General features: G+C 37.7%; 1 protein-coding gene across 4 annotated transcripts in view; it reads left to right on the forward strand.

The window, feature by feature from the left end:
• The window catches only part of LOC136854173 (deoxynucleoside kinase-like), a 312,604-nt gene that overhangs the window by 276,718 nt on the left and 11,790 nt on the right, over positions 1 to 24,096 (forward strand). For 3 of the 4 annotated variants that reach the window (XM_067130466.1, XM_067130469.1, XM_067130470.1), the window contains 2 exons: positions 18,398 to 18,626; positions 23,354 to 23,476. In XM_067130466.1, coding sequence (XP_066986567.1) covers positions 18,398 to 18,626; positions 23,354 to 23,476 — 352 coding nt within the window. Of the gene's footprint in view, positions 1 to 15,129; positions 15,468 to 18,397; positions 18,627 to 23,353; positions 23,477 to 24,096 lie in introns of those variants that run through there. The other variant, XM_067130467.1, reaches the window with a different exon arrangement.

Here is a 24,096-nt window from a genome sequence, read left to right on the forward strand (position 1 = left end):
ACGGGACCTACAGCTTATTGTGGAACCCGAACCACATTATAGCGAGAAATGAATTTCTATCACCAGAAATAAATTCCTCTAACTCTTCATTGGCCGGCCGGAGAATCGAACGCAGGGCCTGCAGAGTGCTAGCCGAGAACGGTACCGACCAGTCCAACGAAGAACTTAGGATCGACATCTCAATTGGGAGAGCATTACCCAAGGTCAGTGCAAGAAATCAATCCAACATGTCCATTGAAGTTGAATGAGCCGTCATTGATTTCAGCATGGGATCACAGAGAGGTTAACGCTGTTAAAAAAAAAAAAAAAATTATTCGCCCGCGAGCGGACATGGAACCATTAACCATTGAATCCATTAAAAGTGGCCGGAAAATGGAGAGTCTATATCCGTTTGCCAATATGAGATTATACGTGGTAGGTCATCAGTTGATGACCAAATGGGTTTATCAAGGCTTCGATCATTGTTTTTTCATAAATGCTTATTGAGTGTTTTTATTCTCCTTTTTACTTTTGAGTGTTTTTATTCTTTTTTCTTTTGAGCGTTTCTCTTCTCCTTTTTACTTTTGCGTGGTATTATCTTTATTTTTCTTTTATCTTCATTTCCACAGTGTTATGTTCCAGATGAAACCATTTTTTTACTCGTGTCTTTTTTAATTCATCTATTTGAAAAGTGTATATGGATAAGAATTTTTTTTGACTGATGTTACTCTGTTGTTCCTGGCTTTTTTTTTTTTTTTATTAATATTTACAATATAGCACGCTTGATTCCTGATGCCAGTATTCCGCACGGAAATACGAAACTCGGTAAATTGTTTGTTTTTGTTAGGCAACTGCGTGAACGCTTCTGTTATACCACAGCTTTATAAAGCTTTGAAACAATATATCCATGTTATTCTGAACATATATATATATATATATATATATATATATATATATATATATATATATATATATATATATATTTATATATATATATATATATATATATATATATATATATATATTCATATATATATGTATATATATATAAATATATATATATATATATATATATATATATTATATTATATTATATTATATTATATTATATTATATTATGAATGTGTAACGTTCGGATTGGTCAGTGACCAGATAGGCTATATAGTAATAATTTTTTTTGAGATTATGATTACTGAACGAATAACAGTCATTTTAGCAATATTTGCTAAGATTCCCAAACTCCCAACGATAACCCTCATTTTTATCTTGATGATGCTTTTATGAACATTACTAAACATTGGGAATCGGCCAGTTTAAGTCATGTTTTTTTTAGGGGGGATCTTTCTTTCTTTCTAACTGATGAATAGGAAGGAATCAGGTTTGTGTCAAAGCCATCTGAAGGAAACAAGGAACAGCATCAAGTTACGTTGTGCTGTCGAGAAAAGTTTGAATTGATATGTCAAGCTTACGAGACGCAGAACTATTATGGACAAGTTTCTTTTTTCTTTTATCCCTTTGGCTTTTATCCTTATCATTCCTACCTTAATGCCGCTGTTTCACTACATGGGAATTAAAAATAAAAATTTTTTTAGCTTATATGTAACTGGGACTTATGACAGTCCTTCAGAGAATTATCAGATTTCCAGAAAGGATACTTTCGTTTGCTTAAAGTGAGTTTTTAAACAGCATGAGACCATACAAACCCTATTCTCTAAGCAAAACAAAACAAGCAACCAAAAACAAGAAAATCGAGAAGAAAAAATAGCCCTAGGTATTTCTTACCCAACAGGAAACATCTTGGATCAAAATGAGAAGACTTCGGAAGTAGCTTATGAAATAGGTCTGGGACTGCCCGTTCCCGGAGGGACAAGGATGAAAGGTGCCTACAGAGAATTCTGCTATGAATATTTTCGTGTCTCCTTTGTCTTCTTGCTCCACTTCTTCCGAGCGAATGATTGGTATTGAAAGAGATAATTTGTCTTTTACGAATGGAGAAAATACTATAGACAAAATAAAACAGACTTTTCATTAAGACATAAAATTACAGACGTAAACGCAAACGGTCTAGATGTTATTTTTAGTCACATCGGCACTGGAGAACCGATCAGATTATAAATGAGTATCGGAATAACATCCTCAGCAAACACACACACACACAAATATATATATATATACTGTATATATATATATATATATATATATATATATATATATATATATATATATATATATATATATATATATATATATATATATATATATATAATGGGCGTGTTTGATCGATTATGTGCCTGTTTTCCTGTTGTGTGTGTACGCCTTATAAAAGAGAGAAAGAGAAAATAATTTTCGTGATAGAGCTTTAAAGCCCATCACGTAGTCAGTGGTAAAGTTTCATATACTGTATCAGTTTATTGTCAACCTTTTTTGCTAATCTCTTCATCAAACCACATGTTTTATCAGTATGTGTGTGTGCGCGTGTGAGTACCTCTAAATATTTCTTGGGGCAAGTAGGTGCTCTTGTCTAGCTAAATCGTAATTAAAACAAAAAAGAAAGTTGGATAAAGAGTAGGCCTACCAAAAAAGAAAGCGATAGAACCTCTTCGTAGGAGGAGGAAATTTGTAGGATTACGTATGTTTTTCCCACGACGTTTATTTTCCGCTGTGTATCATATTGTTGAATAATACGCGGTTTCTTTAATACTACTACACTTTTCACAGGAAAGGCACGTTCTCAGAATTCCTTTTTGATGCAGGAAAGACATTAACAGTTATTACAGAATTCCTTCTGTGGCTTGCAGGGCTAATTGCCAAAATATCCAAGCAATTTTGAGTTGTGCTACCTTATATATGTGTGTGTGTGTGTGGACATCTCTCTCTCTCTCTCTCTCTCTCTCTTTCTCTCTGTGTTTTTTCTATGTATATATATGTGTGTGTATGCATATTTACATGTGTGTGTGTGTGTTTGTTTTATACATTATATACATATATATATATATATATATATATATATATATATATATATATATATATATATATATATATATGAGAGAGAGAGAGAGAGAGAGAGAGAGAGAGAGAGAGAGAGAGAGAGAGAGAGAGAGAGAGAAGAGGAGAAAGAGAGAGAGAAAGAGAGATGTCCCCACATACCCTTTTACTTATTTAAATCCATACCGATCTCTCCCTATCAATTCTTGTGTTGCCTGTCTACCTTTCTCAATTTAAACCTTACCATGCACCTTTCTAGGTGCATGGTATAACTTTATAATTCTCACAGTCACCCAGACTACTATTCCTCACATCCGAAGGAATCATTTTCCTCTAACTTCCTTTGAATTTCTTAAACATTCAGGCATAAATTACGCATCCTGGTCTGGGAATGAACTACACTCACCGCTATGTAGTAGTATATTACTTGTAATACCACCAACTCATATATATATATATATATATATATATATATATATATATATATATATATATATATATATATATATATATATATATAATATTATAGGTATCGCTGCTTTGTTAAGGCAGACCTGTAACGAAAACCGTCAGAGGGACCATTAGGACGGGAAACCACCTTGTGGAGGTATCATTAATTTTGCGACGGAGGCTTTGAGAACCTCAGGTGTTGCGATAATGAAACCTCGCCTGGGGGGAAAAATTCTCTGGGGCCATTCTGCGAAAATTGTAGCGTCGTTTTACTCGGTCCATTTATTATGTGGGGGATCCCCGTTAAAGCTCCTTCATTTGTCTCCAGAAACTACGAGATCAGCTGATTCTGGGTTTCTGATATCGTGGAAGTTTGTTCTTTTTGAAGTTCTTTCTCTTCGGTTTAAGAAATATCGTGGTTGGCTGATTTGTTTTTTTTTTTTTTTTTTTCCTGCTTCAAGGAAAATGTCTTACTTTTGTCTGATGCAGTTACCAAGTGGCTGATTTTATTGTAGCCTGGAATTCGTACTTCGGTTTCCCATAGTTATATAATCGAATAAAGTTAAGAATTTAAATATATCTTCCACTGATGATCCGATACCCATCATCCATTGCAGCAGAAACTTCTTCAGCTATACCCTTCTGCAAATTTTTTAACAATAAAAACGAATATTTTTGACCGCCCTCTGTTCTGTGAGCGTTAAATGATTGATCTCTAACTGCAATAAAACATGCCAAAGGCCCCTGCTGAGAGTGCGCGGGAGATGTAGCTCTTTTTAATATTATATTATACTGAACCCTAATCTCTATTTAGCAATTATGGTGTTAGCTCTCAATTTCAATAAAATACATTTTTATAAAATTGCAACAAAAAGGTGCTTCATGTGACTGTAAATGAGTCATGTTAAGGCCAGAGATTTTGCAGAAAACATTTTTAAAAATCAGTGGCGCTTTGGTTTATACTGCAAATGAAAATTCATGTTTTTCTAAGAACTGAGAAAAGAAATTACACTGTATTTACGTAACTCTATTTTAACCTGGCTGGTTGAAAATTGGGGAAAATTTTCTAAGAACTATGTAGAAAGAGAAATTAAATTACCTTAGTGTAACCACCACTGCTGATTAACAGCTTTAACTTTGAGGGCTGGCCTGAAGGGTTAGATTTATTCTGAAGGGCTATACTACCAATTGGTTACTGAGCAACGAGGCCTACAGCTTATTGTGGAATCCGAACCACAATAATAACGAGAGAGAGAGAGAGAGAGAGTAAATCATATCCTCGAATGGAAGGCTGTAAAGTAAAATGAACATAATTTCCTGTTCTTTTGCCATTTTTTATAAATAGTTTTAATTATTTGCGACTATCGTAAATCTGACGAAACGAAGAGAATAATAGTAATTCAGATTTGTCACCGTGAAATTCTACTACGCCCGGAACTCCTTCGGCCCATCTTAGATCTTTGATACTAATAATCCTCTCTCTCTCTCTCTCTCTCTCTCTCTCTCTCTCTCTCTCTCTCTCTCTCTCTCTCTCTCTAGGAAACTTAATTTCCTACAACGTCCTGATTCTATCTATTATTCTATCTAATCTCCCATTCAACTGGACTAGTTCAAAGTACTTCTAAAATGTGCTGTGTCCCTTTTTCAATTCTAAAATTCCTTTCTTTATCTCAGTAACTATAGATGTACGGTGACCTTACTGCTCTGTTTGATATATTGCTGAATATACACGTACGTGTGAGTTGAAAAACATGCGCATGCGCGAGATCTCAGACAGTCAGCATATATAATCACAGATACATTGACATCAAGATCAATGGTTAGCAAAGCATGAAAGTCAAACACATAGGTATGTCCGTCCTCCATAAACTCGCCGTCATAAAGACACCCCCCTCCCTTGAAGCCTCCTCTTGTGACTCCAGGTCCCCCGCCCCCAGTGTAATTCATTGAAGGTTAAACCTTTGATTGATGTCCCTGTGAGGGCATGAAAGGAGATACGGTATTGGGAGGGCTTAATCAAAGAAGAGCTATCGATACACACAGCAACTCCCACCATTGCTGTGTAAATGATAAAAGGATCGGCTTCAAACGAGAATGCGATTACAACATAAAATTTAATTTTGTTCCTTCTTATTTTAAGTGCTCAAGACTAATTCTGTTTATTCCTAGTGGAGAAACAGTAAATTTAGTGCTGTGAAAATTCGTGAATGATGCAAGTATAGTGCGTATCTCACTGAGCACTCCTACAAGATTAGGGAAATTGAAATTCAGAGGGCATTAAGGTTATTGAAACGTGGAGTGTGTTTTACGTAGATTACATGTATTTCCTCCACCTGCCAATATGGTGCGAGTTCGGTCTTAGGTTGTTAGATACATCAGCCTTATTTCATGAAACATACATGCACAAAATAATAATAATAATAATAATAATAATAATAATAATAATAATAATAATAATAATAATAATAAATTCTGTGCTGTATGCGTCAAGAATTTGACGTTTTACTGAATTTCAGAAAAGATCAAAGGCTCTTTTGGCTTTCCAAATCTTCAAGAAATCTTTGAAGACTGTAAAAACCTACATGTTATCGAGTGTAAGATCGTAGAGGAAATTGCTCCGAATACTACCACTAGTTCCGTGAGCACTAGTTACACATTTTGCTCGGAAATTCAAGGCATTTCCTGACAGCCTCGTTTATAAATGGTTGACCTCACAAAACTTGTTTTTACTATATTTCTCTAAACGATAAAAGAGATAATTTTACGAACTCTGTATACAGCTTCCGGAACCCATTGTTGCTCGTAATATTCATTCATTTATTGGGTTAATTTTTACAGTTCTATTAACAACGTTAATTGCTGTACCTCGCGACCCGCATATGAATTTAGAAGTCTTGTATGAAACAGATATTCTACTCAATTAATAAAGATCAGAGAACTTATGGAGAGAAATTTGACAAATGATAAGATTATAAACTAAATTTTGTGATACATGTATATTCCAATAAGAGCACTCGAAGATTTTTCGGTAGATATTTATCCCTTCATTTTACTAGTACTTGCCAGTGATTTTTTGTAGTGTATTTAATTAATACAGCAATAAAAGATATTAATGTTTTTCTATACCTGAATTTGAGGAAAACATGTATAAAATAAGAGTTTTAATTAACGACTGTGGCAGTAAGCGATGGTCACATTACCGAAGTTGATAAAAAAAATTGTTCGAATGGGGGAGAATTATCAGGGTCACCAGGTGCGTAGTCAGTTTTCATATATATATGATGATCCATAAACTTCAAGTGAAACATGAGTTACTTTCTATTTTATACTTTAATTCCAAATGAAAATTGCAAGTGGCTTTTTTTTTTTTACCATTAAAAGGTTTAATCAGCAGGTAGATGTTAGGAAAAGGCCCGCATATCGTGCTGGCTACACAATCAAAGAGCGTATAATTTCCGTACAAATTTGATGTAGGACTCTGCCAGGAATAAAGATTGTGCTACCAGGACAAAATGAAAAGATTTATAGGTCCATAAAAACAGTGTTACTCACTATAAATGGTACACTCACAAACGCACATTTCCGAAATGACAACAAAATTACTCCACATTTCGGGCTAAATAAGTTGATCACTTCTGACCACATTATTCGCAACAGATATGAGCTTTCCATTTCTAGATAAATCAGCATAAAGAAGGTGCAGTTGATAAAAAAAAAAAAAAAGAAAGAAAGAAAGAAAGCATCGACAAACGAAAAACTAAACGATAGGTATCATATTCCGACCATTTTTCCTCCGAGTATGACGGATGAGCTCAGCGCGCGGAGTATTCTGGGAAAAGTTAATAATGCCACTCCTGCGTTCTTTCTTGATCTTATTAGTAACTTTATATCCACCGTAGACAAATAATGACAGGGATAATGAGGACACTGGGGATGGCAACGCCTCTCTGGTACTTTTCAAGGGTTGCAGGTTGTTGTGTGCTTTCTTTGATCACAGATATTTGCGTTACTCATCTTAGAATGTTGATAAGTAAGTATACCTTAGTTTAACCAGACCACTGAGCTGATTAACAGCTCTCCTAAGGCTGGCCCGAAGGATTAGACTTATTTTACGTGGCTAAGAAACAGATTGGTTACCTAGCAACGGGACCTACAGCTTATTGTGGAATCCGAACCACATTATAGCCAGGAATGAATTTCTATTCCAGAAATAGATTCCCAATTCTTCATTAGCCGGCCGGAGACTCGAACTCTGGCCTAGCTAGTGCTAGCCCACAACTCTACCGACTCTCCCAACGAGGAACTAAGTTGTGATATTATTTAAAATGGTTAATCATGTAGTGACAACCAGTTTAAATGGGTTAATCATGGAGTAGTGACGTGTTTTAAATGGTGAATCACTGATTAGTGACATGCTTGCTAAACTGGTTAATCTTGGATTAGTTGGATTCTGTTTAAAATGGGTAATTGCAGATTAGTAACTTGCTGTTTAACACTATTAAAAATGGAGTACAGACATGCTGTTTAAAATTGTTAGTCATGGATTAGGGACTTTCTGTTTAAAACGGTTAATTATGGACTAGTGACATTCTGGTTAAAATGGTTAATTATGAATTAGTGACAAACTGCCTAAATGGGTCAATCATGGATTAGTGAAAATGGTTATGTTGGAGTAGTGGCATTTTGTTTAAAATGTGTTATTATGGAGCTGTGGCGTGCCGCTTAGAATGGGTAGTAATTATTCAACTGGAATAAATGGTAGCAATGAATATTAGCTGTGGTTGACATTTTCTCTTGTGTTCTGTGTGACCATACCTTTGCAAACAGAAACACAGGGCGACGTGATATCTCTTACATTATATATTTCCCACTCCAGTTTTGTCTTATCTCGATTACTATGAATTAAGTCCCTTACAAGTTAAAACTGGATCACATTTCAGTATGTAATGCCTAGTAATTCCAGCAGGTGATTTATCAGTAATACTTGAAATCTTGTCCTCAATATTCTCGACACTTTTCAGATATTCATTTCTTGCAACCAGGTCGCTTGTGAGATCTTCGTTTGACTCTTCATAATTTTGGGTGAACTCTCCTTCATATTTTCTATATTTATTTACCAGCAGCCAATCTTACTCTTAGCATCATCTCTTTCCCCCATTTTCAAGATTCATAACCATTTTCTTCTCAGAAAAGCTTCTGAGAGCCTCAGTTACGTCTTTTTTCTTCAATAGGTGCGGTCATTACCTGCAGACTCAGCAGTCAGAGGGACCCTTCTAAGCAATTATCTTCTTTTTGACCGCATCAGCCAACGAGGAATTCGACGCGTCAGCACTGAATCCCTCTCCTATCGTACAGATGACCTCTTTCCCTTCATCCACCTTTACAGAAATATAATCAACTGTCTGTCCTGTCAACATATTCATCGCAGACCATGTTTATTTTTTGTAGGTTTTCACCTTTCACACCATCAAGGGCGACACATTCATTGTGCCATTGTACCACGAAACTTACATCCTAACCTGGCACTGTCTTGCTCCCTGCCCGCATGGCGCAAATACTAATCGTGGCGTGGCAATGATTATCTTATTAAGTTAGCGGCAATGACCAGTAAGTCACCGCATAGTTTCCAAGTGCATAATTGCTATGGATATGCAGCCCAGAATATAAGTAATGAATATGTAGGGTAATATTTCATCACCATCGGAAAGTAATAGTTAAATCCATTGACCATTTGGATCGTTTGGATGTTGCAGTCAGTTACCAATTTTATTACAACATTCATCGTCCACTCTATCTCAGAAAGGAATCTCCATTAGCAGAACCTTAGTGCATGCGCCCAAAGGGACAGTGTTCTCTAGCGGCATTGTGACGTGAACATTCCGCCGAAGGGCCATGGTGTCACTCTGCCTGGTTCCTAGTGTACAATGCTTTTAAAAGTCGTACCACGAAGTTAAATCAACCAATCAGTAATTATCAGTAGACTCCGGTGGCGTGGAATTTTAAATATTACTGCACTTACCAAAACCCACAGAGTATTGTCAAGACCTTTAATGACATTTTCCCGTGAAAAAGATCCAGCTGATGTCTCTGTAATGACGGAAATCCTTCTTTTGAATTAATGACAATACCCTTCATAATTGGTGGACTGGAAAAACGAATTGGTTTTCATCTTATCAAGACGTTAAATTAATCACTCGAAGTTGAGATTGTCTGTGATCGAGTGTGCGTACGTAAGTGCCTAAGTTCAACCCTGCACGGGTAAGTGTTTTGTGCTTCGCGATCAACTGCCATGTCACTTCAGCCAAGTGCGTAGTTGCGCAAGCTCATATCGCGCTGTTCAAGACGTGTATGGCGACTTGAGAGGGGAAAGGAATGTAGCTCCCCTTATTTTCATTTGAAATGCCACATTTCTCCCTTGTAAAAGGTATGCACTTATCTTAGTTTATATTGTATGTGTTGCCATAACACTTAACAGTGTTCTTTTGTATTTTTATCTTGATGTAACAGAGTTGCTAAAATTTACCAAGAGTTGCTATGGTAATGTTACGTAAGATTGCATATTCTTCATGTTAAGATGAGCTTGCATGTGGTTGCAATGCCACCAACCTAGTGGTTCTCAAACTGCTAAGATGTGTCATGATATTCTCCCAGATCATCTAATTTTATGAATATGTCAATTCTTGAATTAGATTCATACCTGTTATGCAAATAAGCCATTAAATAAGCTAACTGTGTAATGTAACAGTTAAGTTAGACATTAAGTTACAGTATAGACTAGGCTAAGGACTGCATGCTGTTTGGCACAAGATTGCTGTCCTAAATGAACTTTTCGTATTACAGGAAACCAGTGTAGGGCACCTGTACAAGAACCAGTATAGGGTACACCAGTATAAGTACCTGTTTAAGAACCAGTTCTAACAGTCATGGAAGGAACATTAGGAATAAGTTGTTTACACCATGTATCCTACTAAGAAGCATTAAACAAACCGCGGGAGTCTGCCTTTCCCTCAACCCTAATAGTGCAGCAGATAATTGCATATTTCATAAGAATCGTTCAGATAGTGAAACAAGCATGAAATTTTGCACAAGTGCTCTTAAAGTTCCCTCTATCAGAAAAGGGCGCTGGCCACGCAAAAAATTTAATATGGCGGCCAAATTCAAGATGGCGGCCAGTATCGACAGATTAATTATCGTTTTAAGCATGGATCTTGGTTTCTGTGGTTTTAGATCTAATGAGGCCATCTCTTTCGAATAACTCATCAATTTTGAAGGAAAATTAATAAATGTAAAAGAGTGTATGTCTGCACACAACCAGGGCACACTGGTGACATCACTGCTGTGTAACTCAGCATGGGGTTCAGTGCCAGCTAATCCAGCTTTACTAATCCTGTAGTCTTAGACTAGTAGTTGTAGTATAGTTTAGTTTAGTGTCCCAAATGCTTTCTAACAGCCCCAGACCAGCTATAGTTAGATAGCCGCACCTGAATAGACAGGATGTGCCAGCGGAGAGCCGAGCCAAGGGGTATGGGGCTGTACATGATGGTTCATGTACTTACCGGATGGTGTACAGATCACACGGGACTTAAATGGCACTGGATGAATGATCGGGCTAGGTGTAGGGAGACCAACCTAGTTGAATCCCCATACAGGAATGTGTGCTTTGTTTAAGGTGGTAAAAGGATAACCCCTCGGCCTTAATCAAAAGTGAAATCATGGCAGAATGTGATGCCAATCCAATATTGAGCAGTAGAAAAACAAACTGGAGTTTGTGTTGTCTTTGTCAGAAGGACAAAAGAGGTGAGCACTTGACATCACCTCCAAGTCATCATGTCCTAGACCATGATGGGTACACAATGCTGGCAAGGAACATTCCCATGTTCAGTGAAATTAATGAAATGCCACTGATAATGGATCCAGCAAGGGCTGGATGAAGGTGATGGCATAGAGGCCACTCTCAGGAAAAATGCAGCAAAATACCATGTGAACTGTCGCTTGTTGTTTAACAACACTAAACTGGACCGTGCAAGAAAGCGACAAATCCAATGACCAGACCAGCAACACTGAGACTAGTCGTGCAAAACTGCGCCGAACCAGTCATGACAATGAAGTTTGCATTTTCTGTGAGAAAGTGGCACCTGCATCTGATCTCAGACAGGCTAGTACTAAGGGCCTTGACTTGAAATTGCGTGAATGTGCAGAGATACTTAGTGATGGCAAGCTCCTTGCTAAGTTGACTGGTGGGGATGTCATTGCACAGGAGTTTAAGTATCACCATGCCTGTCTTTGTGCCCTCTACAACAGAAAAGGTCCTACCTGAGGAGCCTTGGAGAAAGACCAAGGTAGCACTGAGTCAGAATCAGATGTGTATCCACTAGTTCTGTCAGAACTGATGACATACATTGTTGAAAACAACCTTTGTTCAGATGATCCAGTCACATTTCGGCTGGCAGATATTTGCCACCTCTACCAACAACGTCTGGAACAATTAGGTGTAGAGTCACCAAGTGTAAATTCCACGAGACTCAAAGACAAACTTCTGGCAGAAATTCCAGAACTTGAGGCTCATAAATCTGGCAGAGATGTATTACTTGCATTTCAAAAGGATGTGGGAAAAGCACTTGCTCAATCATCTGATCTTTCAGAGGCAGTTATCATTGCTAAAGCAGCAAATATTCTCAGAAAGTCTATACTTGATCATCAGTCACGGTTTGATGGCACATTTTCTGAGGCTTGTGTACGAAATTCTGTGCCTCCTCTCCTGCTCCAGTTTGTAGGGATGGTTGAGCATGGGGCTGACATCAAGTCACAGTTACGATTTGGAGCATCAAAGTCAGACCAGGCCATTGCACAGCTCATGCAGTTCAACTGCTACTCCCCATACAAAGAGGAGCAACAACTCATAGACACTCCAAAGACAGAGAAACACCATTCCCAGTCTACATGGGACTCTCAGTCTATGCCAAAACCAGGAAGAGAAACCTGGTTGAAATGCTACATCAGTATGGGTGGCATTTGGCCAAGGCCAGAGCCTGCGCTGGATTGCTGTGCATGACCTGTGCAACTCTCTGGGCCAGGAGAAGGTGAATGGCATGCTCTTCTTCCATGCGTTCACAGGCTGTGATACAGTGTCCCAGCCTTCAGAGCAAGGGCAAGAAGACCGCCTGGCAGACATGGAACATCTTTCCAGAGGCCTCCACTGTGTTCTCCAAACTGAGTCACTACCCTCTCAGAGTGGAAGAGAGTGACCTGAAGGTCCTGGAGAGGTTTGTCATACTTATGTATGAAAGATCCAGCACTGCTGGCACTGTGGATGAGGCTAGACTTGATATGTTTGCCAGAAAACAAAGGGCATATGAGGCCATTCCACCAACCAGGGGAGCTCTCCAACACACCAAGCGTGCTGCGTACTAGGCTGGTTGTGTGTGGGGCAGGCCACCCAGTGTCAGCCACAGCCAGAGAACCCTGCTGAGTGGGGATGGCAAAGTCTGGTGAAGCATGGCAAGTCCTCTGGACAACCAACTCGCCCTTAGCCAAGAGTTGCCAACCACTACCAAATGTGGATGCAAAGCAGGCTGTCGGGAAAGGTGCAAGTGCTACAAGCTGGGTCTTCCCTGCACAGCTCTGTGCACTTGCAAATGTGAAGTCTAGATAAATATTGCCCTCTCTTCAGTAGATAATCTAGCTTGAGCATCCAACGTGTCATGCTATGCCTACCTTCTTATCCTCGAATTTTTCAAAGGTGTAGGTTGAGAGACCTATACATAGATTGTTCATGTTTAGTCCGTATTTCTCTTCTTTTCTTTTTATGGTTACAGTCTTAGACACAATGTTGTATGTGACCATACCATTACTATTTCAGTTGAAAATAGCATATTAGTTAAACTGTCTGATCACATGAATATACCATTAAATAAAAACAGTTGATCTCTATGTCTGCTAGCGCTGTGGATAGAAAAAAAACTTTTATGGCAACCATTTTGTACGCCATCTTGGTTACAATTCATTTAGTAAGGGTTTTCAATAAAATGTGTGGTATGGAACATTTTTATAACCTAAAAGTCGAGGTTTAAAAAAAAAACTGGCATATTCCATCCAATAGATGCTCCCAAACCAGTGAATCTCAACATAGATGGCGGCCATTTTGAAAAAATAGCCGCCATCTTGGATTTTCAGGTACCAGCGCCCTTTTCTAAGAGAGCGTAGTCTTAGGAATGTTTGTGCCAAATTTCATGCTTGGTTCACTATCTGAACGATTTTTACAGCAATCTGCTGCACTATAACCAGAAATGAAGATTCGTCCGTCTACGACGCCAAATACCAGTTCAAGCTAAAAGTAGTCCTAGGTTTATTAACCTAGACCGGTATGTCACACTTGTATTAGCCTATACCCAGGTTTGAATTGTTATGTATAGGCTAGTTTAAGTTAATTGTCCTAAAATGAATGGTAGCCTCCGAATGTAAGTCAGGACAATTGACATATCAAGCCTAAAGAAGCAATACCAAAGGTTACATCTCTACCAAATTTTCATATTGTTAGGTACTGTAATTAGTTGGACTTTTGAACGCTGATTAGAACAATAGTTTAAATAAATCGGTTAGTGCACAGTGATAAAACTGTAAAGGGGACGCAATAATTTCCTGGCTGATTCGTTTTATGGTTTTTATCGGATTACTGTTTTTCAGAAAGTGCACAAATTACTTTGGAACGAGCCTAAAGAACCATAAAGTTTTAAAGCAAGCTTCCACAGAACGTAATGCCTGCATATAAAACAATAGAAAAGAGGACGATGTCAAAACAATTCTAGAGATAAAAATCAAGCTGGAAAAGCAGCAATATATGTTGGTGAAGCTAAAGCAATTGTGCATCAGTGTAACCGATGCATCCGTTACAAGGGGAGTTTTTTTGGGGGGTGAATATCCCACTTAAAACAGTGGGATATTCACCCCCTCCCCTTGGAACGGATGCTGATGCATCGGTCACATTACACTGATGCACGATTGCCTTAGCTTCACCAACATATATTGCTGCTTTTGTAGCTTGATTTTTATCTCTCGAATTGTTTGTTTTTACATCGCCCACTTCTCTGTTATTTTATATGCAGGATTATGTTCTGTGGAAGCTTGCTTTAAAACTGTATGGTTCTTTGGGCTCGTTCCAAAGTAATTTGTGCACATTCCGAAAAACAGTAATTCGATAAAAACCATAAAACGTGATCGAGATATATCGGGGAAAACGAATCAGTCGGGAAACTATTGCGTCCCCTTCGCAGTTTTATCATTTTGCACTAATCGATTTAAATAAACTATTGTTCTAATCAACGTTGAAAAGCCCAACTAATTAAATAATAATATGATTATTTAGTAGAGATATCAGCTGGATCTTTTCACGGGAAAATGTCATTCAAGGTCTCGAGAATAGGCTCCTCCGTGGGTTTTGGCAAGTGCAGTAATATTTAAAATTCCACGCCACCGGAGTCTTCTGATAATTATTGACTGGTTGATTTAACTTCGTGGTACAACTGTTAAAAGGGTTGTTTTGGGAGGTGTGCAATACGAAAAATGATTACTGTATATGAATACCTCATGGAACGTAGCTTACGTCTCTAAAACTCAAAATAATTTTATGTAATCAATTATCATGGCATCAATGGCCAGTTTTGTTGTAATGACAAATGTACAGATAAAAGGAAATACGAGGAATCAAGTAAAACTTTCGAGAGAAGAAGAACACTCATGCAATTGTTGATGGTTGTTGTTGCGTAAATAGTTGCCTGCTAGTGCTAGCAGGCACGTGCATGATGCAACATTACTGTACCGCCAACGTGCTTTCTCTATTCTGAATTTGTGAACTACTTAGCGAAAGACAGCGGTTTTCCAACGCCATGAACGAACCATTATGCCATTGCGATTATTGGTGGTGAAGAAAGGGTTGAATATTGAGAACATAATCATGAAAGTGGCATCTTACTTCGGGATGCATTTTCCCCGAAGTTGGCGCGAAGGTTCACAGGTTCGAAGACGTTTGTGCCGAGGTTTTTCCCCGAGTTGTTAAGGTGATTAGTTTGTTACATATATAACCAAGTCTACCCACCAGTAATAATTCATAGATTGCAGTTAGTGGTGTGTTGACTATGAATTCTATAAACCAGATAAACTAGGGAAATGCTATAAACCAGGTCAGTAGCCTAACTAGCCCTTGGCTAACGACGTCAATTACACAACTATCGGAATAGTTCTCCCGGCACAAAGTAACTTGCAATGGTATCTAGGCCTCGATTAGCTGCATAAGCCCACCTTACTGTTACTTCAGGTTTGGTTTCTTATCAAAACTCTTAGGCCTAGGTTAGGCCATAGGCTGACCCCAGGTTTTTGGCAGCTTTGAGGGTGTAAAGGGTTATTCGTATGGTAGGCTATGAACTTTGAGTAGAACTGCAATATAACTCCGCAGGGCTTATTACCTTGGAAAGTGAGGTTTTCTTTAGTATTTTGGTTGCCTATCAAGAATTTACTGTTATTTTTAGCGGTCAACTGTAATTAACCTCATAACTGATGTGTTGTTGTATGCCGGCCATCCTGGAATGCTGTCGCGCATGTGCATTGCTGTAGGGGAACTTTTGGTAAAAAGTGGAGTCTCCTTGACCGTGGGGTCCCCGGGGGATCTAGCCTACTAGGTTAAGTTAGGTTAGTATAGTTTCTTTTACAATAGGTTTTCTTAGCCAGCCTCTTCTTGAACATATGGCTCTCATATCCCTTGCATATGCTCAGAACAGTTCCATGCCGGCCACCAACAAATAACGTCTGTTCTCCCCATGTTTTACTCCATCCAAAAACCCCCGCTCCCAGTAAACAGACACCTCCTTCATTAGCAACACTAAAAGAATAGGAAAACTTAATTTCCAAGGTAATAAGCCATGCAGAGTTGTTCTGTAGCAGGGGTTCCCCACCTTTTTAAGCTGATGGGCACCCACCTGTTTTCTGGATAACTGTGAGGGCACCACAGTAATGTTATAGATTGCGAATTAAGAAGCAGTCCAATTAGTAAGTGAAAGACTTAGTCTTCATTTTTTTAAAGGTAACAAAAATTTTAAATTACTAGCATTGAAGATTCAAAAATGAATTTTTACTGCTTGGATGTTTATTCAAATAACTGACATTCACCAGTCAGGCATATATTACATAACTACCATAGCTATTGTGAGTGAAACATGCCAAATCTACATATACTAATGATACTATACCAATACCATATACATTATATATATACATATATTAAAAAAAAAAGGTGGAATGGTATTTTAAATTTGGCAGTCAGGCTTGCGAAGAGTTCATGCTCACAAGCACCATTTTAGCAACTTCGAAAGATCAATGCCAGACCATCAAACAAAAGGCATAAATATAAACAAAAACAAAGCAAAGGGCAGCAAACATTACGGTTGTCACTGACTGGTGGAGACCAGGCTCCAGTGGTAGTCTTCAGTTTTATCCATTTTTGACCATTGTTGTTTTTGCAAACCATTTATTTTTGTGTCTCCCCCATACTTTGTTGGGGAAAATTATTCTGTGGGATGTGGTATTGGGAACTCGTTACTTGGATGTTCCCCAAATCCTTTCAAAGAACGTTTGTAAGTGTTTAAACCATGACTTCAGCATGGAACACTTGTAATTTTACTCATTAGTTGTAATAGGCTAAGACTGTGAACAAATTCAGCTGATGAGAGTGGTAAAATATTTGTAAAATTTTCAAGGAGTTATAATGCCACAGCATAACCTATCCTAATCAAGGATGCTTGATCCTACCCAGCAGTGGATATTTGCCACATCCCCGTATTCATTGTTAACGTTAGCCAAGAAGTTTTGCAGGGTTTCATCCTCTTCACAGCCTTGACAACTTGAGTAACACGTCAGTTCAAACATTTATTTAAGATTGTAAAGACAGCTCAGTATGAGCACCCTTCAGTGTAATAATCAAGTAGCCTATTGACTGCCCAATATTTTACATATATATTTTCTCATTGGAAATATCCATAATTCTCCCTGCCCCCTCACACACCTCCCCTTAATTTATATTATATTTCAGTTCTTAGCCAGACACATGATTCATTTGTTTTACAAGTGTTTATATTGTGTATTTCTATTATTATCGATGCTAATCTCTTGAATATAAGGGAGAAGGCAAGGGAAGTAAATGCAGTAGACAGTTGACATATTTATCATGGAACTAATCAATGCCAGCTTGAATGGAAAGGGTTTTTTGTGTTTTTCTTCAGCTTGAATAGTCTTTCTTAAGCATCCTTGCTGATTTTCTGTCTCAAACTATTTCTCTTTTACTTAGCAACCAGATTTGATTCCTTGTGTATTAGTGCTGTTATTATGTCCTTGAGGTTTGGTCATCGAAACTGACTGAAAGTAGGTTGACGGAAAGAGTTTTTTTCCTTCTTCTTCAGCTTGAGTATTCCTTTAGTTTTAGCAGCCTTGTTCATTATCTTCCTTATTTTATTTACATTGTACTTAGCCAACTAGATTTGAAGCTTTGTGGTACAGTATATTGTTGTTCATGTATGTTATTGAGGCTGTGTCTGTGTGCTGAAGAAGTTACTGTTTATGATCCTCTTTATAAGTTAGTGTGATGCAAGAGTAAGACATGCAGTCAGAGTGTAGCCAGCTCTCTTGCTGCTAGTTAATTTCCATATGCCAGAGTTTATTTAACCAGTATACATTTGCTTTGAAAAGTTGTCAGCATTAGAGTTTAAAGTAAAATTATATTATGACATGTAATGCCATATAAATGTAGCAGAAGTATTATAGGGTTTGAAGTGGAAGCAAGTTTATGTGGCATTTTGAAGAAAAATATCAAACTCATGTGTGATAGGAATTGCAGTGATGAGTCCTTATTCATAAGCTTTGGTTTACTTAAAGCTGCAGCAGTTGGTTCTATTCCCATGTTTCTGTAAAAAGGCATCACAGAAAGTTTCTTGTCTTTTAGGATGTGTTCGAAAATCTTAACCGAGTCTCCAGTAAAGAATCCTCCTTTGGAAGAACCTGTCATTGACCTCCAGAAAGGATGTAATCTCCTTGACCCAGCTGTGAAGAATCTGTTGGGAAGATCCCCGTCTTCTTCACCCTTGAAAAATGGTGTGGAAGGACCCTCTGGCATGTCTTTGTTGCCTGCATCATTGCTTCTTCAAAGAAGTTTTAACCTAATGGCTTCCAAAGTAAGTTCTATTAATTACATTCTTTTGTGTTTTTTATGATTTGCTTATAATGTAGTTGTTTGTACTGTAAATTTTAGTTTTGCTTGTATTGTTATGTAGTATTTTGCTCAGCTATGTACAAAAGCATAATGAGAAAGATTTAAAGTGTACAGTCCCAGTATTCCTATAAAATTTAAACTATTGCCTAATGTTTCAGTATAGTACACAGGGTATATAAAAAAAAATTGCACTGTATAATGTGCCCAGATTTCCCCCTTCAGCCTGGTAAGGGTTTTATCAACTTGAAGTATGACCAGTGTGGTAAGGGTTGTATCAACTAGGAGTATAACTTCATTGAAGCACACCATCTGTGTAGTGTCAGTTTTTAGATAGGTGCAACTACATTTGGTCTTCTTATTCCCCATCATTTCTGTGCTTTCCAGTGTCCAGTCCTATTCCTATTTACAGAAAGGTAGATGTCCCGCTTGATTTTTTCTAAATTTCCTGTCATGGACTTCATTACAAAATAAAAGATGCACAGAAATGTTGAGGTGCAAGCTGATCATCCCTGGAAAGATGGAAATAAGGTAGTGTGAAGAGGAGGATGACACTGTCAAGATGCTTTCCTATGGGAGTGATACAGGATTCCTTTTTCCACTGATTCTTGTCCCTATAAATACTTAAATTTTTAATAGATCTGAGCTACCAGCCAAGGACACAGGATTCATGGTGCTGGATATGTCTAGCGTAAATACCTCAAAAATCGAGATAGTCAAAGTCCAGGACATGTAACTACACTGTTAAATATTAGGATCAGTAGTCCCCAAGATAACCAAGGAAGCTTGAGACCAGGACCTACCAGTGCCCTTCAAGTGTGTTTGTCAGGCATGTCACCTTCATAATTGAGATGATGCTGTCACTAACTAGGTTCATCATGTCCATAGATTTAAGGGATTTACCCTCAGATGTTTGTTCATGCAGCTTTGAGGATAAACTGAATAATTGCATATGGAGGAGTGTCTTAATAGTTCTAGGGTTTCTGCTGTAACCTTTCCACTGCTTGCCAAGTAGGCCTGCTTGTGTAACATTTAAAGTTGCACACATTTTAGTCGAAACTTATTTCAGGTTGTTTTTGTGTACAGATATCCAAATGATTGGGTGGCCTGTTGCTGCAAATCACTTTTCATTATCAATAGAAGCTTCCATAAAACCATCCACATTCAACTATAATTATTTGAAGAACTGTGTATAGCCTCTGGGTATTCAAAGCTCTCTGCTATTCATGTGATGATCTAGATTGTAGAGAATCCATATAAAAGCTGGGACCATTAGGGCTTGGATACAGATAGTGTCGTTCCCTTGAGCCAGGGATGGTTGGCATAACACAGAGAAAGGCATCTAGCTGTATCACCAAAACCTTGAGTTCCAGAGAGGACAGTCAGTCAATGAACAGAAGCTAGATTAGTGAGACCCTTGCCACCTTCCCCATACACCAAGTGAGCTCTCGTTCTCTTTACTGGGGGAACACATCAGCACAGATTTCCTTGATGTCTTTAGTGACTTCCAACAAACCCTAGTAGTTTTTGTAAGAGCAGCATTAAATCCCATTTAGGTTTGATACAGGGGCCTCATAAAACTTTTATCTAATGGAATGGGCATCCACCAACATGCTGCAGTTTATGGCAGTCAAGAATAGATTAAGACCTTCAGACCACATGAGCAAATGATTGTTACTAGTATATTGGCAGAAATCTTTGCTACAGCCAGCAACATTTAAGGAAGTAGGAGGTACCAGGTTTTAAACTTTGTGTGGGTAGTTTAAGGATCTTTTACCCACCAGAAAGGGAGATATCGTGAAGGGTCTGTACAGGACTCGGCATTGGACTACAATTTTGAAAGATGTCCTTTCATCTCAGCTTAAGCAGGGAAATGGAGAATTTTGAAATCATACTTATAAGTGTGTTCATGCCTATAATGAAACAAACCTCTGGTTTACTACTCATAACTCCCAGACCAAGTAACATGGAAGATGGATGCCCTTGTTGCACCTTAGGATGGATAATAAGATTTTTGGCAGTAGAAAAAATATTAAATTTTCTGTTTTTAGTGTTCTGCAATTTTTAATAAAATGTAGATTGATTTTCCTCATGTTGGATGTTAGCTCTTACAGAAGAACTAACTGCAAGGGTGGCTACTAATTTGCAGTATATGGTAACCATGTCAGCTCACCTATGCCATAAAAATGGAGTATATTACAGAAAAAATGAGGGTTCAGATATTAATAGTCATGGAATTTATTTAAAAATATGTTTTGTATCCCTCCCACCAATTAAGAAAACTTTAGCGTAAAGTATAGTAAAGTACAGTCCAACCTCAGAAATCCAGCATTCTATGGTCCGGGATCTCCCATGCTCCAGGACATTTGTAAATCAACTGCCAATAGTTCTTGACCATCTATGAGGGTGGCGCCACATTTCAGTTTTTGGATTTTGTCGGATTTCAGAACTGAAGCTTGCTCCGTAAATACAAAGGCGCAGTATATTTCTAGCGAAACATTCTGTGAAACTCAAAAATATACAGCATACAAAAGAACATAATTTGTGTATAGTATACTTGTGTTTCATGCGATCGTTAAAATTTTGTCCAAAAACATGATTTCATAATACTGTACTGTATACATCGTGTATAGTGCAAGATGTATTTTCATTAGATTACATTATGCTAGGCTTTCTAAGCCTGTCTGTGTTTCAGTAGATGCTGCTGATAATGCAAATTACATGAGTTAGCTTTTAGCTACTGAATAGGCCTAGAGGCCAACGTTCATTAGGTTAAATGCGAATCTTCATACATTAAATCAGGCTTACCAGCATTGTGACATGTAAGAATTCATCACTATTCCAAGGATGTGACTGATTGAGAGTGGGGGATGTTGGGAGTCCTTCGTGTCAAAAGAGGTCTTATGTTTCCAAACAAGATACTCTCTCTCTCTCTCTCTCTCTCTCTCTCTCTCTCTCTCTCTCTCTCTCTCTCTCTCTCTCTCTCTCTCTCATGGTCTCTTTCTCTCACCATAGGAAATGGAGGATTTTGAGGATAACTTTTTGTATCCTCTTATGGAGTTGTTATTGATCTCATTCGTGAGTTCAGTAATATTCATATATAATTCTGAAGTTTAAATCCCCACCTCTGATTGCTCCTACTGCTGGTGAAGCTCTTCTCAGCACAAGAAAGGATTCAAGACACCTCTTGATTTTCTTTGCTAAGGACAGATGAGGAAATATTTCTTGTTCCTCAAGAACTTAGTGGGATTAGTAGCCTAGCCTACATGACATCAGAGGGATAAGTTCCTCTCTGGGATTTAAGAAGAACTTGTCTGTTCATAGGATTTTGAATGCTGGTTCTTGACTTCGTCAGACTGCTTTCATTTCCTTCCACCAAGAAGGACCTAGCCCACAGATCCTTGGACACTTTTTCCTCGGATCTGGTGATGGCTGCTCAACGTGTTCGAGAGATCAGAGGCATGGTATCCTTCCTTTGCTCTTACATGACCAGGAAGAGAATATCAGGTGAGCTGAACCACCAGTCAGTTTGGAGAATTACATGGAATCTTCCCTCTAATAGCAAGTCTCCATATGTAAGGACTGAGGGTTTGTATTTGTGTAGGAACAAATGACAGATTCTTAATTAATTTGTATTTTTGCTAACATACAAACCTGAGGTCTGTACTATAAAAGGCCCACCTCTTACCACCCCCATTCCTTGACCTGGGCCAAAAGATAAACTGAAGAGATTGAATGCATACCATTTGGGTGGGTGGTACTTCCGCCCCTGCCATGGGTAACTGTTACTATAACTGCTTTGTAAAAGCTGAACAGACAGACTTTCCAACTTTGCCAAAAGTTATCCATATGTAAAGACCTCAGGTTTGTATGTTAGGAAAAATACAAATTAATAAAAAATTTGTCATTTTATGTATAAAACAAATCTCCAAAATGCATTTCATTTAGCAAATAATGGCTGTGATAATGTTGGTAAAATGTAATCGGCTGATGATTTTAAGAATATCAATATTAGCAGAATGCAAATTTTGCATGTTTACTATGTTGATAAATTATATGATAATAATGTATGAAACATAATTGCATACAGTATGTAAAACAACAGTTTTACTAAAATTATCATTATTCTTAATACAACTATTATTTGACTTTTGCAGATGGATATCTGTTGGTGTCACAGCCTAACCAGGCCAGTAGTTTCTCTCTCTCTCTCTCTCTCACACATACTTTCACACACACGTGCAGGTTTAAAGAAACAAAAGCAGCAGATTTTTAGGTTTTTGCTGAAAACGGAAGCCAGAAAAGTTTGAAATGCCAAAAAACAATGGTGCGAGATCAGAATTTGACTGCACTATAAAAGAGGTTTAAGCTCTGATGAAAGCAGTGTAAGCATTCCCGAAGAGATGCGTAAGGAGCAGGCCAGAATTTTGCTAAGGAACTAAACCTAATGAATGTCAGTGATTATTCATGAGCTTTGTTTTACTTTTTATAACAGCACTATATATGTGGAATGAGCTGGCAAGATTGTTTACAAAAGGAGTTTTTGTAGGGGTGATTTCTATCATCTGGGATTTTCTGTGGTGCGGCTACGGCCTGGTCCCAAGGTTGCCGGTTTTAAGAGGTCAGACTTTATATGTGTTTAACCAGAATCAAGTTGCTTGATAGTAATGCCCTAAATTTCTTTTTTTACAGGCATCCTCTGAAGGCAAAAGAAAATCAAGACCATTTACAGTTTCCATTGAGGGTAACATTGGTAGTGGTAAATCAACCTTCCTTCATCATTTTTCTGCACTTCCAGGTGTAGCGACTTACCAAGTATGGCTCTGTATCTTTAATTTTTGTGATTATAAAGTACTATGTAGAGGTGGTAATGGTTAAGGATGATGAATGTATTAATCCTATTTCAACATGATTTTGCAACTCTGGTTTTCTTCCAGTTAATAAAATTCTACATATGATTCTCTGAATGTAAGAAAAAAAATTGCAACAAATCACTATAGTACATTACCAAGAATTAATTTTTGCTCTTTTGTTTGTATAATTATGCAATAGGTGATGAAAATGCATTGTTAGTAATTTTTGGAGAAATAGTAGTTCAACAGACATTATGATTGGCTGTGTTTCCTTACAATTCCATCACCTTAGAAAGAGGGGCTAATGTTAACACCTACCTGAGCATGTTTCCCTACAGGGTCTTTAATATTTTGTTAACACTTTTCCTTTTAACCAGGATATTCTTTTAATAATTTTTTGTCTTAAGTGTAATATCAGGTGTCCTTAATATTTTGTTTAACAGTAATGGTTTTCTAACTGAAAGATGTAAATTTGTTGAGGACAAGAGGTCTTATGTAATACTTAATTTTATTCATACAAAAGCATAGAAAGGAACTACTAAGGAACAGAATAACCTAGGCATCAAACCTGTGAATTATATA

The sequence above is a fragment of the Macrobrachium rosenbergii genome, chromosome 28, assembly GCF_040412425.1.
Source record: "Macrobrachium rosenbergii isolate ZJJX-2024 chromosome 28, ASM4041242v1, whole genome shotgun sequence".
Lineage (NCBI taxonomy): Eukaryota > Metazoa > Arthropoda > Malacostraca > Decapoda > Palaemonidae > Macrobrachium > Macrobrachium rosenbergii.